The 23,773-nt window shown below is 37.2% G+C and overlaps 1 protein-coding gene and 1 non-coding gene across 3 annotated transcripts in view; both read right to left on the bottom strand.

Annotated features, from left to right (window-relative positions):
* ZDHHC15 (zinc finger DHHC-type palmitoyltransferase 15) overlaps positions 1–23,773 on the bottom strand; it is a 111,488-nt gene that overhangs the window by 59,300 nt on the left and 28,415 nt on the right. For both annotated transcript variants that reach the window (XM_064483026.1, XM_064483025.1), the window contains exon 3: positions 21,133–21,227. In XM_064483026.1, the coding sequence (XP_064339096.1) occupies positions 21,133–21,227 (95 nt within the window). The remainder of the gene's footprint in view (positions 1–21,132; positions 21,228–23,773) is intronic.
* On the bottom strand, positions 17,375–17,448 carry TRNAD-AUC (transfer RNA aspartic acid (anticodon AUC)). Its single transcript has one exon. It is a non-coding gene; the product is annotated as a tRNA-Asp (tRNA).

The following is a 23,773-nucleotide window of genomic DNA, read 5'->3' as shown; positions in this document are numbered from 1 at the left end:
ATATAATCCTTTGTATTTCAGTGGTATGACTTGTAACATGTCTTTCTTTTTTGATTTTATGTGTTTGAGTCTTCTCTCTTTTCTTCTTAGTCCAGCTAGAGGTCTGTCAATTTTGTTTATCTTTTCAAAAAACTATATCTTTATTTCTTTGATTTTTTTTTATTGTTTTTCTTATCTTTATTTCATGTATTTCTGCTCTGATATGTGCTATTTCCTTCGTTCTGTTAACTTTGAGCTTAGTTTCTTCTTTTTTTCTAGTTCTTTGAGATGAGAACTTAGGTTGTTTATCTGAAGTATTTCTTTTTCTTCAATGGAGGCATTTATTGTTATAAACTTCCCTCTTAGAATTACTTTTGCTGCGTCACATAAGTTTCTGTATGCTGTGCTTCAATTTTCATATTTGCCACTATTTTTTTTTATTTCTCTTGATTTCTTCTTGACCTATAGGTTTTTCAGGAGGGTATTAATTTTCACATGTGTGAGTTTTCCAGTTTCCTCCTGTTATTGATTCTAGTTACATCCAATTACAATTGGAAAATATCCTTGATATAATTCAGTTTTCTTAAATTTTAAGACTTGGTTTTGGTGGGGGGGTTGGCCTAACATGATCTATCCTGGAGAATGTTCTGTGTGTGCTTGAGAAGAAGGTGTATTCTACTGCTGTTGTGTAGAATGCTCTGTACGTATCTGTTGGGTTCACTTGGAGTACAGTATTATTCATATTTGCTTTTCCCTTATTGATTTTCTGTCAAGATGACCTATCCATCAATAAAAGTAGGTATTGAAATCCCCTACTATTATTTTATTGCTATTTATTTCTCCCTTCAGTTTTGTTAATATGTGCTTTATATATTTACATGTTCTACTGTTAGGTGCATATGTATTTACAATTGTTATATCCTCTTGGTGACTTTACCCTTTTAGCATTATACAATGATCTGCTTTGCCTCCACTTACAATGTTTGACTTAAAGTCTATTTTGTGTGATATATTTGTAGCTACCTTTGATCTCTTTTGGTTTCCACTGGCAAGGAATATCTTTTCCCATCCCTTCACTTTCAGCTTATGTGCATCCTTAAATCTGAAGTGATTCTCCTATAGGCAGCATGTAATTGTGTCTTTTTAAATAATCCATCCAGCCACTCTATGTCTTTTGATTCAAGAATTTAGCCTATTAAGATTTGAAGTAATAATTGATATGTAAGAATATATATATGTATACATGAATTGCTAGGCTATATACCAGAAATTAACACAACATTTTAAATTAACTATATTTTAACTTAAAAGTAGAATGTATTATACCATTTTGCTAATTGTTTTCTGGCTGTTTTGTACTTCCTTTATTCTTCTTTAGTGTTTTCCTTTGTCATTTGATTTTCTGTAATAGTGTAATTTTTCCCTTTTCTTTATCACTTGTGTATCTGCTAGAGGTTTTATCTTTGTGGTTACCATGGAGCTTACATAAAACATCTTATGCTTAAAACATTCTATTTGAACCTGCAGCAATAGCAGTGGATATGAAATTATCTCTGATTTGTACTGGTGCAAAGTTACAGGTACTACTATAGTGTTTGTTTGCCAACAGTCATAATTCTTTTTATGTCAAATCTCATTCAGAAGCTAGTAAATATAGGCATATAAATATATTGTTTTCATATGTGCGATGGTTAATTCTATGTGTCAATTATTTTTTCTCAAAGTAGGCAGTGATTAGTAATAAATCACTTCATTTTTTTAACTTTTTTGAAACTGAGTTATAGTCATTTTACAATGTTGTGTCAAATTCCAGTGTAGAGCACAATTTTTCAGTTATACATGAACATACATATATTCATTGTCATATTCTTTTTTGCTGTTAGCTACCACAAGATCTTGTCTATATTTCCCTATGCTATACAATATAATCTTGTTTATCTACTCTACATATTCCTGTCAGTATCTACAAATTTTGAAATCCCAGTCTGTCCCTTCCCACCACCACCTCCTTGGCAACCACAAGTTTGTATTCTATGTCTGTTAGTCTGTTTCTGTTTAGTATTTATGTTCTTTTTTATTTTTTAATTCCACATATGAGCGATCTCATATTGTATTTTTCTTTCTCTTTCTGGCTTACTTCACTTAGAATGACATTCTCCAGGGACATACATGTTGCTGCAAATGGTGTTATGTTGTGATTTTTATGGCTGAATAGTATTCCATTGTATAAATATACCACTTATTCTTTATCCATTCATCTGTTAATGGACATTTAGGCTGTTTCAGTGTTTGGTTATTGTAAATAGTGCTGCTCTGAACATTGGGGTGCAGGTGTCTTTTGAAATAGGGTTCCTTCTGGATATATGCCCAGGAGCGGGATTACTGGGTCATATGGTAAGTCTTTTCCTAGTTTATGTGGCAATTTAATTGGGCCACTGGGTGCCCACAAATTTGGCCAAACATTCTGGATGTATCTGTGAGGGTGTTTTTGGATGAGATTAATATTTGAATCAGTAGACTGAATAAAGCAAATTAACCTCCAAAAAATTATATTTGAAGCTGATAATAAGTTAACTACAATTGCATACAAGACTACTACATTATTACTTCCTTCCCAATGTTTTATGTGTTTGAATTTACAATTAACAAATTTTAATACTGTGTTCGTTAAAATATTTTACTGACAGTTATTTAAATTTTTGTTTTCAACTTTTCTTTTGTCAATTTGCATGCTTATTTTTTAAAAGCTTTTAAAATAGATTTATTTACTGTATTTTAATTTTATTTATTTTTGAATGGGGAAGGAAATTTTGTTTTTTAATTTACTTCCTTATTTTTTAACATTTTTATTGATTTATAATAATTTTACAATGTTGTGTCAAATTCCACTGTAGAGCACAATTTTTCAGTTATACATGAACATACATATATTCATTGTCACATATTTTTCTCTGTGAGCTACCATAACATCTTGTATATATTTCCCTGTGATATACAGTATAAACTTGTTTATCTATTCTACAATTTTGAAATCACAGTCTGTCCCTTCCCACCCCCGCTTAGCAACCAAAAGATTGTACTCTATGTTTATGAGTTTGTTTCTGTTTCATATTTATGCATTGCTTATTTGTTTCTTTGTTTTTTAGATTCCACATATGAGCGACCTCATATGGTATTTTTCTTTCTCTTTCTGGCTTACTTCACTTAGAAGACATTCTCCAGGAACATCCATGTTGCTGCAAATGGCAATATGTTGTCGGTTTTAAAGGCTGAATAGTATTCCATTGTATAAATATACCACTTTTTCTTTATCCAGTCATCTGTTGATGGACATTTAGGCTGTTTCCATATCTTGGCTATTGTAAATAGTGCTGGTATGAACACTGGGGTGCAGGTGTCATTTTGAAGTAGGGATCCATCTGGATATATGCACAGTAGCAGGATTCCTGGGTCATAAGTTAAGTCTATTCCTGGTCTTTTGAGGAATCTCCATACTGTTTTCCACAGTGGCTGCACCAAACTGCATGCCCACCAGCAGTGTAGGAGGGTTCCCATTTCTCCACAACCTCTCCAGCACTTCTTATTTGTGGACTTTTGAATGATGGCCTTTCTGACTGGTGTGAGATGATACTTCATTGTAGTTTTGATTTGCATTTCTCTGATAATTAGTGATATTGAGTATTTTCTCATGTGCCTATTGATCATTTGTTTGTCTTCCTTGGAGAATTGCTTGTTTAGGTCTTCTGCCCATTTTTGTATAGGGTTGTTTGTTTTTCTCTTATTAACTCTAATGAGCTGCTCATCTGTTCTGGAGATCAAGCCTTTGGCAGTTTCAGTTGCAAAAAATTTCTCCCATTCCATAGGTTATCTTTTTGTTTTACTTATGGTTTCCTTTGCTGTGCAGAAGCTTGTAAGTTTCATTAGATCCCATTTGTTTATTCTTGCTTTTATTTCTATTGCTTGAGTAGACTGTCCTAGGAGAGCATTTTTGAGATGTATGTCAGATAATGTTTTCCCTATATTTTCTTCTAAGAGGTTTATTGTATCTTGTCTTATGTTTAAGACTTTGTTGCATTTTGAGTTGATTTTTGTGTCTGGTGTAAGGGAGTGTTCTAGCTTCATTGCTTTACAAGCTGCTGTCCAGTTTTCCCAACACCAATTGCTGAAGAGACTGTCTTTATTCCATTGTATATTCTTGCCTACTTGGTGGAAGATTAGATGACCAAAAGTTTGTGGGTTCATATCTGTGCTCTCTATTCTGTTCCACTGGTCTATATGTCTGTTTTTGTACCAATACCATGCTGTCTTGATGACTGTAGCTCTATAGTATTGTCTGAAGTCTGGGAGAGTTATTCCTCCAGCCTCTTTCTTTTTCCTCAGTAATGCTTTGGGAATTCTAGGTCTTTGATGGTTCCATATAAATTTTATTATGATGTGTTCTGGTTCTGTGAAATATGTCCTGGGTCATTTGATAGGGATTACATTAAATCTGTAGATTGCCTTGGGAAATGTGACCATTTCAACATTATTGATTCTTCCAATACAAGAGCATGGGATATCTTTCCATTTTTTAAAGTCTTCTTTAATTTCCTTCATCAATGGTTTATAGTTTTCTGTGTATAATTCTTTCACCTCCTTGGTTAGATTTATTCCCAGATATTTTATTACTTTGGGTGCTATTTTAAAGGGGATTGTTTCTTTACTTTCATTCTCTGTTGATTCATCATTAGTGTAAAGAAATGCAACTCATTTTTGAACGTTAATCTTATAACCTGCTACCTTGCTGAATTCTTTGATCAGCTTTAGTGGTTTTTTGTAGACCTTTTAGGGTTTTCTATATATAGTAACATGTCATTGGCATATAGTGACACCTTCACCTTTTCTTTTTCAATTTGCATCCCTTTTATTTCCCCCTCTTGCCTGATTGCTGTGGCTAGGATTTCCAAGACTTTGTTTCATAGGAGTGGAGATAGTGGGCATCCTTGTCTTGTCCCAGATGTTAGTGGTAAGCTTTAGAGTTTTTCACCATTGAGTACTAGGCTGGCTGTAGGTTTGTCATATATAGCTTTTATTATCTTGAGATATGTTCCCTCTATATGCACTTTGGTGAGAGTTTTTATCATAAATGGGTGTTGAATTTTATCAAATGCTTTTTCTGCATTTATTTAGATGATCATGTGGTTTTTGTCCTTTCTCTTGTTGATGTGATGTATTACATTGATTAATTTGTGCATGTTTAACCACCCTTGTGTCCCTGGAATGAACCGCATTTGGTCATGATGTATAATCTTTTTTATGTGTTGTTGGATTCTATTTGCTAATATTTTGGTGAGGATTTTGGCCTCTATGTTCATCAGTGATATTGGCCTATAATTCTCTTTTTTTTGTAGTGTCTTTGCCTGGCCTTGGTATCAGGGTGATGGTGGTTTCATAGAATGAGTTTGGGAGTATTCCCTCTTTTTCAATCTTCTGGAAGAGTTTGAGAAGGACTGGTATGAGTTCTTCTTTGTATATTTGGTAGAATTCCCCAGTGAAGCCATCCAGTACTGGAGCTTTATTTGTAGGGAGGTTTTTAATTGTTATTTCTATTTCATTTCTAGAGTTTGGTTTGTTGAAATGGTCAGTTTATTCTTGGTTCAGTCTTGGTGGACTGTATGTTTCCAGAAACTTGTCCATCTCCTCTAGGTTATCCAGTTTGGTTCCATATAGTTTTTCACAATATTCTCATATGATATTCTGTATTTCTATTTTATTTGTTGTAATTTCTCCATTTCCCTTTCATATTGTGCTTATTTGTGTGGTCTCTTTTTTCTTCTCTGTGAGTTTGGCCAGAGGTTTGTCTATTTTATTAACTTTTTTAAAAAATCGGCTTTTGGTTTGATTGACTTTTTCTATTGTTGTTTTAATCTCTGTTTTATTTATTTCTTCCCTTTTCTTTAGTATTTCCTTCCTTCTGCTGACTTTTGGATTTTTTTAGCTCTTCTTTTTCTAGTTCTTTTAGTTGGTGGGTTAAATTGTTTATTTGAGATTGTTCTTTTTTCAGGAAGGCCTGTATTACTATCAACTTCCCTCTTAGGACTGCCTTTGCTGTGTCCCATAAATTTTGTGTGGCTGTGTCTTCATTTTCATTTGTCTCAAGGTATTTTTTAATTTCAACTTTGATTTAATCATTGACCCATTGGTATTTTAATACCATGTTGTTTAATCTCCATGCTTTTCTTTTTTCTCTCCTTTGTTTTTCTGTAGTTGATTTCTACTTTCATAGCATTGTGGTCAGTAAAGATGCTTAAGTTAATCTCTATCTTCTGAAAACTATTGAGGTTTCTTTTGTGCCCAAGTACATGATCAGTCCTAGAAAATGTTCCATGTGCACTTGAAAAGAGTATATATCCTATATTTGGGGGGGTGAATGCTCTGAAAATATCCACCAAATCTAATTTTTCTATTGTATTATTTAATTTCTCTGTTGCCGTATTAATTTTCTGTTAGGAAGATCTGTCTAGTGATGTTTATGTAGTGTTAAAATTTCCGACTATGACTGTATTCCCATCAATATCCCCCTTTATCTCTGTTAGTAAATGTTTTCTGTACTTAGGTGCTCCTATATTTGTGCATATGTATTAATGAGTGTGATATCCCCATCTTGTTTTACTCCTTTAATCATTGTAAAATGTCCTTCTTTATCTTTCTTTATGGCCTTTGTTTTAAAGTCTATTTTGTCTGAAATCAAAACTGCAACACCTGGTATTTTTGGCTTTTCCATTTGCATGGAATATCTTTTTCCAGCCTTTCACTCTCAATCTATATGTGTCCTTCTCCCTAAAGTGGGTCGTTTGTATACAGCATATTGAAGGTTTTTGCTTTATTATCCAGTCTGCCACTCTATGTCTTTGACTGGAGCATTTAGTCCATTAACATTTACAATAATTAATGATAGATGTGTGTTTATTGCCATTTTGAACTTCTGTTTGCAGTTGATTTGGTAATTCCTCTTTGTTCCTTTCTTCTTTCTTTTGTGGTTTGGTAATTTTCCTTTGTATTATCATGGATTATATTTAGTCTTTATAACTCCCTTGTAAGTTTTTGGCTTCTGCTTACCCTTTCTCGTAAATCTATTAGCCCATTACTATAACTGTTTTTATTAAACTGAGAGTAACATGATCTCAAACCCATCCTACTGAGGAAAAAAATTCTGTAAAGAACAAAAAAAATATATTCTATATTTCCTTGATTCTCTCTCCCACTCTCAATGATTTAGATGCCTTCTTTTACAATTTTGTGTTTATTTGATTTGTAATTCATGAGTTATCACCTTTCCAGTTGTGAGTTTCTCATTTTTGTAGCATCCTGCTGCTTTTCTATTTAGAGTAGAACTTTGAGTATTTCTTTTTGCATGGGTTTAGTTTTGCCAAACTCTTTTCGTTTTTGCTTCTCTGTGAAATTTTTTATCTCTCCTTCTTTCCTAAAGGATAGCATTGCTGGATAAAGTATCCTAGGCTGCATCTTCTTTTCATTCAGGACTTTGAATATATCTTGCCACTCCCTTGTGGTCTGTAGTGTTTGTGTAGAGAAATCAGCTGAGAGCGTTAGGGGGGATCCCTTGTAACTCACTCTTTGCTGATCTCTTGCTGCCTTTAGGATCATTTCTTTATCCTTGACTCTGGTCATCTTGATTTTGATATGTCTTTGTGTGGGTCTGTTTGGGTTCTTCCTGTTTGGGATCCTCTGAGCTTCCAATACTTGGATATCTGTTTCCTTAAGTTTGAGAAGTTTTCAGTCATGATTTCTTCCAATACCTTTTCAATCCCCTTTGATCATTCTCCCCCTTCTCGGACCCCTATTATGTGACGATTGGCATGTTTTATATTATCCCATAGGTCCATTATGCTGTTTTCATTTGTTTTTATTTGTTTATGTAGCAGCTGTTCTGTTTGGGTGCTTTCTGTTGTCCTATCTTCTAGGTCACTAATTCATTCCTCTGCATTATCTAGTCTGTTTTGCACAGCCTTTAAATCAGCTCTCATCTCAGCCAATGAGTTTACCCGTCATACTTGGCTCTTCTTTATAGCTTCAATGTCATTTTTGAGATATTTTATATCTCTAAACACTATCTCTTTTAGTTCCTTCAGTTCTTTGATCACTCCTTTTTTGAAATCTTGATCCATTAGGCTATAAATGTCTATTTCATTGATCATTCTTTCAAGGAATGTTTCTTGTTCTTTTAATTGGGAATGGTTTATCTGCTTCTTCATCTTGCTCATACCTCTCTGGCACTGTGGCTTATGGAGTATCAGTTATCTATTTTGGTCCTGAAGGAGTATATTTATTTATTTATCTAATGCCTATGTAGGAATAAAACTTAAAAAAAAAGAGAGGGAGAGAGAAAGAATTTTAAAAGAAGGGAGAAAAAAGGTTTGAAAAAAGTGTATAATGAATCATAGAAGAGCAATTTGAATCAGACTAGCAATTGAGTTGAGACGTCTTTGTAAGAAACCCTTAAAAAAAGGAAAAAAGATCAAAAAACAATTTTTGAAACCTCTTGTATAATCAATAACAGGAGATCAAAACCAAAAGAAATGAAAATGAAATCAGGTGGATCTTTAAAAATAATAATAATATAATTACTTTAAAGAAAAATTCAAAAGGAATTAAATCCAGAAGCATATAGAATTGTTTAGAAAGTAGAAATGAAAAAGGTAATAGAAAATAGAACACATAAAAAAATAAAAATAAAGAGAGAATTTTAAAAGCAGGGAGAAAAAAAGGTTTGAAAACAGTGTATAATTAATTATAGAAGAGCAAGTTGAAGCAGAATAGCAATTGGGTTGAGAAGTCTTTTAAAACCTTTAAAAAAGGAGAAAATAGGGGAAAAATATATATTTGAAACTTGTGTATAATCAATAACAGGAGATCAAAACCAAGAGAAATAAAAATTTTTTAATAAGTAATAACAAAAATATTTTAAAAGTAAAATTTAAAAGGGATTAAAGGTGGGAGCATATATAATTATTTAAAAAGTAAAAATTAAATAGGTAATTAAAAATAGAACAGGTAAAAACAGATTAAAAAAAAGTGGGGGGGGGGACTGAGAGTGAAGATAGCAGAGTAGAAGGAAGCTCGTAGCTCACCCTCTCCCACAAATGCACCAAGACTCACATCCACAGACCCACTCAGCCAACCATAACACCTGCGGAACTCCGACAGTACATCGCCCTCTTCAAAACATAGAGACGCCAAAAATCTGGTAGGAGAAAAGGAAAAAAGAAAGAAGAAAAGGCAAAGCAGTGCAGAATGGGTCCCATGGAAAGGGAGCAGCAAAGGAGGACTGGTGCACGTTCACTGGATCTCCCCTCTCCAACTGAGAGGCCAGCGGGTTGGAGGGGGAGCCGCCAAGGCTCGGATCTGTACAGAGCAGCCCTTTACTGACAGAACTAAGTTAAACAGGCACAGAGGGTCCTGGCGGCACCCAGCCCGAGATGCGGGTCAGCAGCTGGAGGAAGGGCCAGGCTACCAAGACAGGCGTAGGTCGGGGGCGGCTGCACTGAGGCAGCCCCAGGGGACTGCAGGGGGCTTCGTGCCATGGCTGTGGTGCAAAAGGCAGAACAACCTGGGCCCTTAATAAAACAAGACGATTGATGTGCCCTGGGGGGAAGGGTGCACACCCCCATTTCTGAAAACCCGTGGAAAGTTTTCCGGGGAAGATTGGCAGGGCTCAGGCCCAGCTGCCATATCCCCCGGCTCTGAGCATCCAGGCAGGGGCGGGGGTGAAAACTGCATCCGCACCTAAGGGCTTAGCAGCCTCAAAGGCCAGACGGAGACTTGTCTACAGCCCGAGGCAGATAGGATCCTTTCATCCTGGTCCCTCAGAGAACTTGCTCTGCCAAGACAAAGAAGGAGCTGGGTTCTGGACCGGAGCAGGGACAAGGCAGTTCCTTCGTCTTCCCCGAGCCCACCTGCAGAGTGCTGACCCGAGGTGGAGCAAGCAGCATCAGAGCAACTGGCGCCGGGAGAGGGAGGGCAGCCCCCTGCCCTCCTACCTGACCAGTCTGCAACATCTGACTGGGGCATCGGGAGGGGCAGTGACCCGCCTGCCCACAGCAAAGGAGAGCTGCACCAGACTCAGTGTTGGGAGGAGGCAGGATCTGCTTGCCAACAGGTATTGGGAGCAACACAGAAGAGGGCGCCAATGGAGGGCCTCTGGAAACAGCAAGCTGAGCTTCCAAAATAGGACAAAGACAGAAAGACTTCACATTAAAAGCACACAGACTCCAGGAGAACACTGACCACCCCCATTTTTTTCAAACCTGTTTTTACCTGTCCTATTTTCTATTAACTTCTTAATTTTTACTTCTTAATTCATTTTTATTTCTATTGGGTTTGATGTCCTGTTATTGACTAGACACAGGTTTCAAATACATCTTTTCATCTTTTCCCCTTCTTTTTCAAAGGTTTAAAAGGACGTGTCAACCTGATTGCTATTCTGCTTCAACTTGCTCTTCTATTATTCATTATACACTGTTTTGAAGCCTTTTTTCTCCTTTCTTCTAAAATTCTTTCTCTATATATATTTTTTCTTTTTTTCCTAAGTCATTCCTACATAGGCATTAGATAGATAAACTCCTAAAGGACGAAAATAGATAAGTGATACTCCATAAACCACACTGGCAGAGAGGTATGAGCAAGATGAAGAAGCAGAGAAACAATTCCCAGTTAAAAGAACAAGAGAAATCCCCTGAAAGAATGATCAATGAAATAGACATTGATAGCCTACTAGATCAAGATTTCAAAAAAGGAGTGATCAAAGTGCTGAAGGAATTAAAAGAGATAGTGTTTAGAGATATAAAATATGTCAAAAATGAAATTGAAGCTATAAAGAAGAGCCAAGTAGAACGGGTAAACTCATTGACTGAGATGAGGAATGATCAGAAAGCTGTGCAAAGCCGACTAGATAATGCAGAGGAACGAATTAGTGACTTAGAAGACAGGACAATGGAAAGCACCCAATCAGAAGAGCTACAAGAGAAACAAATTTAAAACAAATGAAAACAGCATAATGGACCTATGGGATAATATAAAGCATGCCAATCTTCACATAATAGGGGTCCCAGAAGGGGAAGAAAGATCAAAGGGGATTGAAAAGGTATTGGAAGAAATCATGACTGAAAACTTCCCAAACTTGAAGAAGGAATCAGATATCCAAATACAGGAAGCTCAGAGGGTCCCAAACAGGAAGAACCCATATAGACCAACACCAAGACATATAATCAAGATGGCCAGAGTCAAGGTTAAAAAAATGATCCTAAAGGGAGCAAGAGAAAAGCAAAGAGTGACTTACAAGGGAACCCCCCTAAGGCTCTCAGCTGATTTCTCTACACACACACTACAGGCCACAAGGGAGTGGCAAGATATATTCAAAGTCCTGAATGAAAAGAAGATGCAGCCTAGGATACTTTATCCAGCAATGCTATCCTTTAGGAAAGAAGGAGAGATAAAAAATTTCACAGAGAAGCAAAAACGAAAAGAGTTTGGCAAAACTAAACCCATGCAAAAAGAAATACTCAAAGTTCTACTCTAAATAGAAAAGCAGCAGGATGCTACAAAAATGAGAAACTCACAACTGGAAAGGTGATAACTCATGAATTACAAATCAAATAAACACAAAATTGTAAAAGAAGGCATCTAAATCATTGAGAGTGGGAGAGAGAATCAAGGAAATATAGAATATATTTTTTTTGTTCTTTACAGAATTTTTTTCCTCAGTAGGATGGGTTTGAGATCATGTTACTCTCAGTTTAATAAAAACAGTTATAGTAATGGGCTAATAGATTTACGAGAAAGGGTAAGCAGAAGCCAAAAACTTACAAGGGAGTTATAAAGACTAAATATAATCCATGATAATACAAAGGAAAATTACCAAACCACAAAAGAAAGAAGAAAGGAACAAAGAGGAATTACCAAATCAACTGCAAACAGAAGTTCAAAATGGCAATAAACACACATCTATCATTAATTACTGTAAATGTTAATAGACTAAATGCTCCAGTCAAAGACAGAGTGGCAGACTGGATAATAAAGCAAGAACCTTCAATATGCTGCATCAAGAGACCCACTTTAGGGAGAAGGACACATATAGATTGAGAGTGAAAGTTTGGACAAAGATATTCCATGCAAATGGAAAAGCCAAAAATACCAGGTTTTTAAGTACTGATTTCAGATAAAATAGACTTTAAAACCAAGGCCATAAAGAAAGATAAAGAAGGACATTTTATAATGATTAAAGGAGTGATACAAGATGAGGATATCACACTCATTAATATATATGCACCAATATAGGGACACCTAAATACATAGAACAATTACTAACAGAGATAAAGTGGAATATAGATGGGAAAACAATCACAGTTGGAGATTTTAACACTGCATTAACATCACTGGACAGACCTTCCAGACAGAAAATAAATAAGGCAACAGAGAAATTAAATAATACAATAGAAAAATTAGACTTGGTGGATATTTTCAGAGCACTACATCCTCCCAAAATAGGATATACATTCTTCTCAAGTGCACATGGAACATTTTCTAGGATTGATCATATACTTGGGCACAAAAGAAACCTCAACAATTTTAAGAAGATAGAAATTATCTCAAGAATCTTTACTAACCACAATGACACGAAACTAGAAATCAACAACAGAGAAACAAAGGAGAAAAAAATGAAAGCATGGAGATTAAACAATATGCTATTAAAAAAATGGGTCAATGAAGAAATCAAATCTGAAATTAAAAAATACCTTGAGACAAATGACAATGAAACACAACCACTCAAAATCTATGGGACACAGCAAAGGCAGTGCTAAGAGGGCAGTTGATAGTGATACAGGTCTTCCTCAAAAAAGAAGAACAATCTCAAATAAACAATTTAACCCATCAGCTGAATGAATTAGAAAAAGAAACAAAAAGCCCCAAAAGGCAGCAGAAGGAAGGAAGTTATAAAGATCAGGGAAGAAATAAATACAATAGAGATTAACAAGGCCATAGAAAAAATAAACCAAACCAAAAGCTGGTTTTTTGAAAAAGTAAATAAAAATACAAACCTCTGGCCAAACTCACAAAGAAGAAAAAAGAGCACAAATTAGCAAAATAAGAAAGGAAAATGGAGAAATTACAACAAATAAAATAGAAATACAGAATATCATAGAGAAAAGTATGAAAAACTATATGGAACCAAACTGGATTACCTAGAGGAGATGGACAAGTTTCTGGAAACATGCTGCCCATTAAGACTGAATCAATAAGAAACTGACCACTTGAACAATCCGATCACTAGAAATGAAACAGAAATAAAAATTAAAAACCTCCCTACAAATAAAAGTCCACGACCGGATGGCTTCACTTGGGAATTCTACCAAACATACAAAGAAGAACTCATACCAGTCCTTCTCAAACTCTTCCAGAAGATTGAAAAAGAGGGAATACTCCCAAACTCATTCCATGAAACCACCATCACCCTGATACCAAAATCAGGCAAAGACAGCTCCAAAAAAGAGAATTATAGGCCAGTAATACTGATGAACATAGGCGCCAAAATCCTCACCAAAATTTTAGCAAATAGAATCCAACAACACATAAAAAAGATTATACATCATGACCAAATGGGGTTCATTCCAGAGACACAAGGGTGGTAAAACATGCACAAATTAATCAATGTAATACATCACATCAACAAGAGAAAGGACAAAAACCACATGATCATCTCAATTGATGCAGAAAAAGCATTTGATAAAATTCAACACCCATTTACGTTAAAAAAAAAAAACAACACTCGCCAAAGTGTGTATGAAGGGAAAATATCTCAACATAATAAAAGCTATATATGACAACCTACAGCCAGCATAGTACTGAATGGTGAAAAACTCAAAGATTCCCACTAAAATCTGGGAGAATACAAGGATGCCCACTATCACCACTCCTATTCAACATAGTCTTGGAAGTCCTAGCCACAGCAATCAGGCAAGAGAGAGAAATAAAAGGGATGCAAATTGGAAAAGAAGAGGTAAAAGTGTCACTATATGCCGATGACATGATACTATACATATAAAACCCTAAAAGGTCCACACAAAAACCACTAGAGCTGATCAAAGAATTCAGCAAGGTAGCAGGTTAGAAGATTAATGTTCAAAAATGAGTTGCATTTCTTTATACTAATGATGAATCAACAGAAAAAGAAAGTAAAGAAACAATCCCCTTTAAAATAGCACCCAAAGTAATGAAATATCTGGGAATATATCTAACCAAGGAGGTGAAAGAATTATACACAGAGAACTATAAACCATTGATGAAGGAAATTAAAGAAGACTTTAAAAAATGGAAAGATATCCCATGCTCTTGGATTGGAAGAATCAATATTGTTAAAATGGTCACACTGCCCAAGGCAATCTACAGATTTAATGCAATCTCTATCAAATTACCCAGAACATATTTCACAGAACTAGAACAAATCATAACAAAATTTATATTGAACCATCAAAGACATAGAATTGCCAAAGCATTACTGAAAAAAAAGAAAGAGGGTGGGGGAATAAGTCTCTCAGACTTCAGAAATTACTATAGAGCTACTGTCATTAAGACATGGTATTGGTACAAAAAGAGACATATAGTGCAGTGGAACAGAATAGAGAGCCCAGAAATGAACCCACAAACTTTTGGTCAACTCATCTTAAAGAAAGGAGGCAAGAATATATGATGGAATAAAGACAGTCTCTTCAGCAAATGGTGTTGGGAAAACTGGACAGCAGCATGTAAAGCAATGAAGCTAGAACATTCCCTTACACCATACACAAAAATCAATTCAAGATGGAACAAAGATTTAAACATAAGAGAAGATACAATAAACTTCCTATAGGAAACCATAGGCAAAACATTATCTGACATACATCTCAAAAATTTTCTCCTAGTAGAAATAAAAGCAAGAATAATCAAATGGGACCTAATGAAACTTACAAGCTTCTGCACAGCTAAGGAAACCAGAAGTAAAACAAAAAGACAACCTACGGAATAGGAGAAAATTTTTGCAAATGAAACCGAGAAAGGCTTGATTTCCAGTATATATTAGCAGCTCATATGACTCAATAAGAAAAAAAAAATAAACAACCCAATCCAAAAATGGGTAGAAGACCTAAACAAGCAATTCTCCAAGGAAGACATACAAATGATCCAAAGGCACATGAGAAAATGCTCAATATCACTAATTATCAGAGAAATGCAAATCAAAACTACAATGAGGTATCACCTCACACCAGTCAGAATGGCCGTCATTCAAAAATCCACAAATTTCAAATGCTGGAGAGGCTGTGGAGAAAGGGGAATACTCCTACACTGCTGGTGGGAATGCAGTTTGGTGTAGCCACTATGGAAAACAGTGTGGAGATTCCTCAAAAGACTAGGAATAGACTTACCATATGACCCAGGAATCCCACTCCTGGGCTTGTATCCAGAAGGAAATCTACTTCAGGATGACACCTGCACCCCAATGTTCATTGCAGCACAATTTACAATAGCCAAAACATGGAAACAGCCTAAATGTCCATCAACAGGTGACTGGATAAAGAAGTGGTATATTTATACTATGGAATACTACTCAGCCATAAAAACCGACAACGTAACGCCATTTGCAGCAACATGGATGCTCCTGGAAAATGTCATTCTAAGTGAAGTAAGCCAGAAAGAGAAAGAAAAATACCATAGGAGACCATATGTGGAATCTAAAAATCAAAAACAACAACAACAACAACAAAAAAAACAAAGCATAAATATAAAATAGAAATAGACTCATAGACACAGAATACAAACTTGTGGTTGCCAAGGGGGCGGAGGGTGGGAAGAGGTAGACGGGATTTCAAAATTGTAGAATAAATAAACAAGATTATACTGTATAGCACAGGGAAATATACACAAAACCTTATGATAGCTCACAGAGAAAAAAATGTGACAGTGAATATATATATGTTCATGTATAACTGAAAAATTGTGCTGAACATTGGAATTTGACACAACATTGTAAAATGATTATAAATCAATAAAATGTGTTTAAAAAAGAAGTCAGAGGTGTTTTTCTGGAGACTGTGTGCTCTTAATTAGAAGTCTTTTTGTCTTCACCCTCTTTCGTGAACTCAGCTTGCTGCTTCCAGATGCCCTCCATTGGCGTCCTCGTCTGTGCTGCTCCCAGTGCCTGTCGGCAAACATATCGTTCTCCCTCCCAACACTTGGTCAGGTGCAGCTCTCCTTTGCTGTGGGCGGGTGGGTCATTGCCCTTCCCGATGCCGCAGTGGGATGTTGCTGACTGGCCAGTTAGGAGGGCGGTTCACGTCCCCTCCCAACACTGTGGTCAGGTGCTGCGTTCCTGCTGGAAAGGTGGGGAGCTACCCACCATCTCCTGGTGCCAGTCGCTCCGCAGCTCTGTGCTACTACCTTCTCTGCCTCGAGTTGGCGCTCTGTAGGCGGGTTCAGGGAAGATGCGGAACAACCCCGCCCCTGGTCTGGGCCAAAACCCAGCTCCTTATTTGTCTTGGTGGCGTGAATTCTCTGAGGCAATAGGGGGGAATTATCCTATCTGCCTCGGGCTGTACACAAGTCTCTGTCTGGCCTTTGAGGCTGCTAAGCCCTTAGGTGCAGATTCAGGTTTCGCCCCCGCCCCCACCTGGGTGCTAAGCGCTGGAGGATATGGCGGCTGTGCCTGAGCCCTGCTTCTCTTTGACCAAAAACCTTCTGTTTTCTGTGGGTTTTCAGAGATGGGGGTATGTACCCTTCCCCCCAGGGCACATCAGACATGTTGCTTTATGGAGGGCCCAGGTTGTTCTGCCCTGTGTAGCCACTCATCCACGGCACACAGCACCCTGCAGTCCCCCAGGGCTGCCTCAGTGCAGCTGCCCCAGTCCTCTGCCTAGCTAGGGCAGCCTGTCCCAGCCCCCAGCTGCTGGCTCACATCTCAGGCTGGGTGTCACAGGGACCTTCTGTGCCCATTTAACTTAGTTCTGTCAGTCAAGGGCGGCTCCATACAGATTGGAACCTCAGAGGCTCCCCCTCCATCCCGCTGGCCTCTTGGTTGGAGATGGGGAGACTCAGCCAATGAGCACTAGTCCTCCTTTACTGCTCCCTCCCATGGGACCAGTCCTGCACTGTTTTGCCTTTTCTTCTTTCTTTTTTCCTTTTCTCCTACCAGATTTTTGGCGTCTTTGTCTTTTGAAGAGGACGATGTTCTGTTGGAGTTCCGCAGGTGCTCTGGTTGGCAGAGTAGGTCCATGAATGTGAGTCTTGGTATATTTGTGGGAGAATGTGAGCTACGAGCATCCTACTACTCAGCCATCTTGGCCTCCTCTGTATTTACTAATTTTTTTAATGGAGATACTGGGGTTTGAACCCAGGACCTCATGCATGATAAGCACATGCTCTATCTCTGAGCTATACCCTTCCCCTACTCATAGTTATTTTAATACTTTGTTTTTTTTAAACATTTATCCTAGAGTTAAAAGTGATTTACACATAGTCATTACACTATTACAGTATTTTGAAGTGTTCTATATATTAACCATTATCAGTGAGCTTTTTTTAACTTTCATATGTTTTCTTGTTAAAATTAACATCTTTTCATTTCAGCTTCAACATTTCTCATAAGGCAGTTCTTCCAGGGATGAACTCCTTCAGGTTTTGTTTGGTGGGAAAGTCTTTATCTCTCCTTCATTGCTGAAGGATGACTTTGCTGGGTAATCTACCTTGGTTGATAATCTTTTTCTACAAGCATTTTTTATATATCATTCCACTCTGTCCTGGCCTGCAAGGCTTCTGTTGAGTAATCCATTCATAGCCTTATGTGTGTTTCCTTGTGAGAAACAACTCTTTTGCTGCTTTCAAAATTTCTTCTTTGTCTTTGATTTCTGATAGCTTGATTATAATATGTCCTGGTGAAGTTCTCTTTTGGTTGAAACTTTTTGGGGACTCTTGAGCTTGATGTGCCTGCATACCCATATCTCTCCTCACACTTGGGAAGTTTTCTGTCTTTAATTGTTTAAATAAGCTTTCTGTCTCTTTCTGTCTTCTCCTTTTATTCCCATAGTGCATGCATTTTTAAGATTGATAATGTCCCACAGGTCCTATGAGCTATCTTCACCCTTTCATTCTTATTTCTTTTTGTTTCCCTAACTGGGTAATTTGAAGTCACCTGTCCTTAACTTTTCAGGTTCTTTCTTCTGCTTGATCAAATCTGTTGTTGATGCTCTCTATATCATTTTTCATTTCATTCACTGTATTTTTCAGCTTCAGATTTTTTTGTTCTTTTTTATGATTTATCTTTAAATTCTTGTTTTGTTCTTGATTTTGTTGAGTTGTCTATCTTTGTTCTCTTCTAATCTGACAAGTTCCTTAAAACAATTATTTTGAGGGATTTTAAAATAAAGATCTGTATTTCTTTGCAGTTGGTTTCTGGAATATTGTGCTCCTTTGGTGGTGTTATTTTTCCATGAGGTTTTGCATTTCTTGTAGCATTGCATGGATGTGCTCACATTTGATGAAGCAATCACCTCTTCTAGATTTTATGGACTGGTTTAAGTGGGGTAAGACCTTCATCTATTGATGGGAACAAGGCTGCCATCTGGGTAAGATGAAGCAGTTCTGACTCCAGGGAAGGTGCAGTGGTATATAGTCTCTATGCAGCTCTGTCAGCTGTCATCAGTATCAGCGAAGAGTGAAAGGGACCTTGGTGGCCAAGGCTGTGAGTGTTTGCAGGAGCAGTGACGGCTATTGGGATCTTCAGTGGTAAAGGCTGTTGGGGTCCTCCTGATTTCTTTTTTTTTTTTTTTTTACCACAGTGGAAGTTATGGCCAAGGGAATCCCTCAAGGCTCTGGGTCCATCTGATGGGCACACTTACAACAGTTGCCTATGATGTTTGAAGCATGGGTGCCCATGGAGCAGCCATGGAGTCAGAATCTGGAAGTGAGGTATGTATGAAGCCACTGGAGTGGATCAGGGGGTCTAGGGCGATGGTAGTTCTAGTGCCTGGGGTACAGGCACACCACCACTGCAGTATTGGTAATGGTGTGTAAGGTGCAGGTAATTGTGAGCAGCCACAGAGCAGGGGTCCAGAGCTTGCACAGAGCTAAAGAGGCTTTGGGATCTGAGGTAAGAGCACTCCCACCGTGGCAATGACTCCATTGTGTTAGGTGCATGCACTTGCAGAGCAGTTATGGAGCTATGGTCTGCATAGGCATGCATGGTGCATGAATAAGCCTGCTACAGTGGTGGCTTTGGTGTCCTAGGTTTGGGCATTTGTGAAGTAGCTAATGGACCTAGGTTCTGGAGGGCAGGTGCACCCACTGCTGCAGTGCTCCAGTTACTGTGGTGTGGCCATAGATCCAGGGTCCAGAGCACATGTGCCATGGATCCAGGGTCCAGAGCACATGTGCATGGAGTGATAGTGTCTCCAAGGTCTGGGGTACAGGATATCCTGCAGTGTCGGTGGCTCTGGTGACTGAGTTGTTGGTACATGTGGAGTGGCCATGGAGCTAGGGTCTAAAGCATGGGAATGCATGGAGTTTGGTGGCAGGAGCTGGGGTCTGGTGGTAGGTGCACATGGAGCCACTATAGCTCTTGTGTCTACAGCAAGCATAAGATGGGGGTGGGGTGGCAACCCTGGTATTGGGGCAGCACAACAGTGGCTTCTTCTTGTAGAGAGGTCTCAGCAGTGCCTCACTCTCTGGAAAGCCTGTGGCAGTGTTGGCTATTGGTTACTTCAGCCACTAAAGATACCAGTATCCTCTGCAGAGCAGGCTGCTGGGGTCAACATCAACAAACACAGTGTGGTCCTCTGTTGTTAAAGCTGTGGGAATTCATGACTGTCATGAGAGCTGCCCAGGTCCTCAGCAGCAAAAGTTGACAGTGTCCTTCACAGAGCAGGCTACTGGGGACTGAACTGGCATCTGCCACAGGGTCCGTATTGATAACCACTGCTCTGTTTCTTTGTTCTTAGCCCTTTTCAGATATTTCAGCTGTGCTGATTTCCCCAGCAATCCTTTCTGTGTTGTTATTCTTCATTTTTTTCTTTCATTGTGTTGCTGCAGGTTCTTAATTAGACTCTTGAGCCCTCCCAAGGATATTTTCATTCATGCATAGCTGTCTGTTGTTTTTTGTAGGCAGGATAGAGGCTGGTGTCTTTTACTCTGCCATCTTTCTGACACACTCAGTAAAGTCTTCTTTGTGTCTTGTAACAGTTTTTGGCTTAAAGCCTCTTCATGTGGTATTAGTATAGCTACCCTTGCTCTCTTTTGATTACTATTTGCTTGAAATAACTTTTTTCATCCTTTTACTTTCAACCTATCTATGTCTTTGGTTCTAAAGTGAGTCATTTGTAGACACTATAAAGATAGATGATAATGCTTATCCATTATGCCAATGTCTGCCTTTCGATCGGATAGTTTAATCCATTTATATTTCAAATAATTAATCATAAGGAAGAACTTCTGCAATTTTTCTATTTTCTATATATATTATATCTATGTTCCTCAATTTTGCATTACTTCATTCACTTGTGTTTAATTTTATTTTTTGTATACAATTTTGATTCCATAATGTTTAGAGGCTAGAGAAATAAAATGTTTTCCACTTTTTGGTCCTACTTTGGAACCTAATCTGTTTCACAGTAGTCACACATTATAAATTCCTGATATGATTACAAATTTTTTGATGAACCCTCCCCAATATTGCATGAAACACTTTCATTCAAGGGAGTACAATGTTCAATTTAACTATTGTAATTTTTTCTAGTTGTCTTCTAGAGTTTCACTGGGTTCTAAATCATTACAGTTTCATAGACTTGACCTAGATGAGTCCTCATAATCCAAGCGGTTTCTTGTTTCTCTATATCACCAATGCAGGTAGTTGTTTCCTCGTCTTAAAGATAATCATGGCTCGTGATTTTACAAATTCCCTTCCATAGACTATGTTATTCTTAATTTACCTTTATGACTATGAGTCCTTTTTTAAGATTACCCCGAATTTCTTTTGTCATGGAAGGTTATTTGCTCCTTTTTGTGCCCTTTTCTTGCCTCACTGGCATTTCTACTTTCCTCTGTTTTAAGCCCTTATGAAGTAATCAGTTCTCTTACCTTCTGGCTTGGCTGCTGTGGGAGTGTAAAAATAGACTTCCAGTAGGTCCAGGTAAAGAACACGAAGATGGCATGGTAGAATATGAGGTAGATTACTGAAATTTAAGAAAAAGAATCAGTCTTTATGCTATATTTTCATCAATTCTTAAGAGTTCAGAAAGACGTTAAGCTAAAAAACAAGTCTATATTTTATTTTCCTATTACCAAGAATTTTCTACTACTATTATGAAATGTTAATTCTTACCTTTTTCCATGCACTTACAGAAACAATCTATAATGCCAAATTTGGAATCCGAGGCTTTCTGGAAGTGGCATATTTTTAAAGTTGCCATGTAATTCTGGGAATAAAGGGGAAATGTCCCTTATGACAATGTGGGGGAGGCTACTGTTGCCAACTGTCATTATCTGACACTGTGGTTGACAAAAGATGATAATGATAGTATTTGCACAGTGCTACAATGTTTATAATGTGCTTTCTTAATATTATTTAATTTTATTTTTTCAACAAGTTTGTGAGGTAAGTACTAGGACAGGGATGGGTGATTAACTATCAGGGGCAGTTGATTATCCAAAGTCACAGAGCTACTAAATAATGTAGCCATGTCTCAAACTCAGGACTTCTGACTCTAAATCAAAAGTTTATTTTTCAGTAGCCCCAAAGACTACACACTTTTGAAATGTAAGTTTTACCTTTGAGACATTTGTAAAAGTAGCTCCCTATCGCTTTTCTTTTTATACTCTTTGCCTCTTAGATAGATCTTCTTTTGTGTGAAATTTTAGTATTCTCCAAAGAGGTCATTATAAGACTGAAGGTCATTTTACTGTTACATTGTGAGTCCTTGCATGATAAGGTCTTATTACTTCAATCCATCAAAAAGACTCAAGGGAATGATGTGACTCAAGACCAAGTTAATAGGGCTGAGCCTCTCATATATTTATGGTGAAATTGAAAAAAGCTGAACTCTTTTGGCCCAGTGCTCCCAACCCTATGGTACAAGACCTTTTTAATGTGCTTGATTTATTTAATTATGAAGTCCCATTTTCGAATTCAAGCAATAAAAAGTGAAAAGTAAATGTCCACCACACACATATATCTTAACCTCCCACCTCCCCCTCCTAAGGCATAATACCTATTCGCTGTTTGATGTATTATCATTGTAGATCTTCTATTTTTATATGTTTATATAAATATATAAACACAATACACATGGGCTTTTCGTTATATTAAATTTTTTTCATTGTATTTCTTTTGAAAGGTAATACATTCATAAGGTTCAAAATAGTACATAGTGAAAATTCTCCCTCTATCCCTGTCCCTCTGCCACCTAGTTCCCCTCGCTGAAAGCAACAGATGTTACAGTGTCATGACTTTATTCTGTATCCTATCAGATCTTATAAATATAAAAGTACCAAAATGGTGTGTTTTTTCACACAAATAGCAGTATTCTATACACACTGTTTGCATTCTCTGTCTTTTTCTCTTGCTATAAGTTGGAGGTCATTCCACTTAATATAACTTGGAAAGAGTGAAGCTCCTCATTCTCCTTTTAAAAAGTTGCATGGAATTCCACTGCATGAATGTACCATAATTTATTTAACCAGATTGTCTCTAATGGAAATTTAGTTTTTTCCCCTTCTCTTGCTAATACAAATAATGTTGTAATGAATAGCTTTGTATATATGTCATTGGCACATGCACTAAAAATATCTATAGGATCAATTCCCTGAAGTTGGATTCCTAGGTCCAAACACAGGCCTTTTGGTAGATATTGCCAAACTGCCATTAAAATGCTTTATATACTTTACATTCTCATCAACAATGAATGAAAGTGACTCTTCTAACACATCCTCGCCCTTGTGAAATGTTATTAGAAATTTTTATCTTAGGCAAGACTTCTAAACTGTTTCTTTCTGTTACCTTTTGCTATGTGTTTGTTTCTTTGATTTTATGAGGCTTATACAGGGAAGATTCCATGACTAAGTTAGATAGGACACATATCAACCCCTGTTCCTTTATTACAGAACAGGAGTATTGAATTTTTAGTTCCAAAAAAATTAGGAGAAACTAAATTTATGTTTACCTTCTCATTTTTCACTTCAAATTTAATAAGATTCAGCAATTTGGATCACCTGAGTGGTGAGAACTAAACTCTTACACTTGGTAGTATTTTGAGAGCACTTATTTTGTTTTTAGTTCTAATGATTGAGATGGGAAGTGTAGGATTTTAACTTGTTCTAGGTCATACTACAAATTTAAACCTGGTTTAATCATAGAACTGGAAACAGCTGGCTCCCACTCCTTTTTTCCAAAGTTTCATAGATATTATGAGTACTTCTATAACTTCTATCCATTATAGATGGATAAAAAATGAGGACTCATAAGGTTAAATGACTAAGTCGAAGTCATTCAGTAGATTGGTAGAATAGGGACTATACTACAGATTTCATAAAAATTGAGAGTTAGGTGAGAGCATACAGATCATCTTGTTCAACATCCTTGTGAGCTGGTTTTGAGATGAGTTAAGGCCGTGGGACCCAAGGCCACGATCGGAGTACTGAGATGAGTTACAGCCATGGGACCTAAGGCCACGATCAGAGCATGTTTATAGTATGCAGTAAATAATTGCTCCAAGCATGCATC

The sequence above is a fragment of the Camelus dromedarius genome, chromosome X, assembly GCF_036321535.1.
Source record: "Camelus dromedarius isolate mCamDro1 chromosome X, mCamDro1.pat, whole genome shotgun sequence".
Lineage (NCBI taxonomy): Eukaryota > Metazoa > Chordata > Mammalia > Artiodactyla > Camelidae > Camelus > Camelus dromedarius.
Note: the sequence above shows the minus strand (reverse complement) of the source record. Positions and strands in the feature narration are given on the sequence as shown.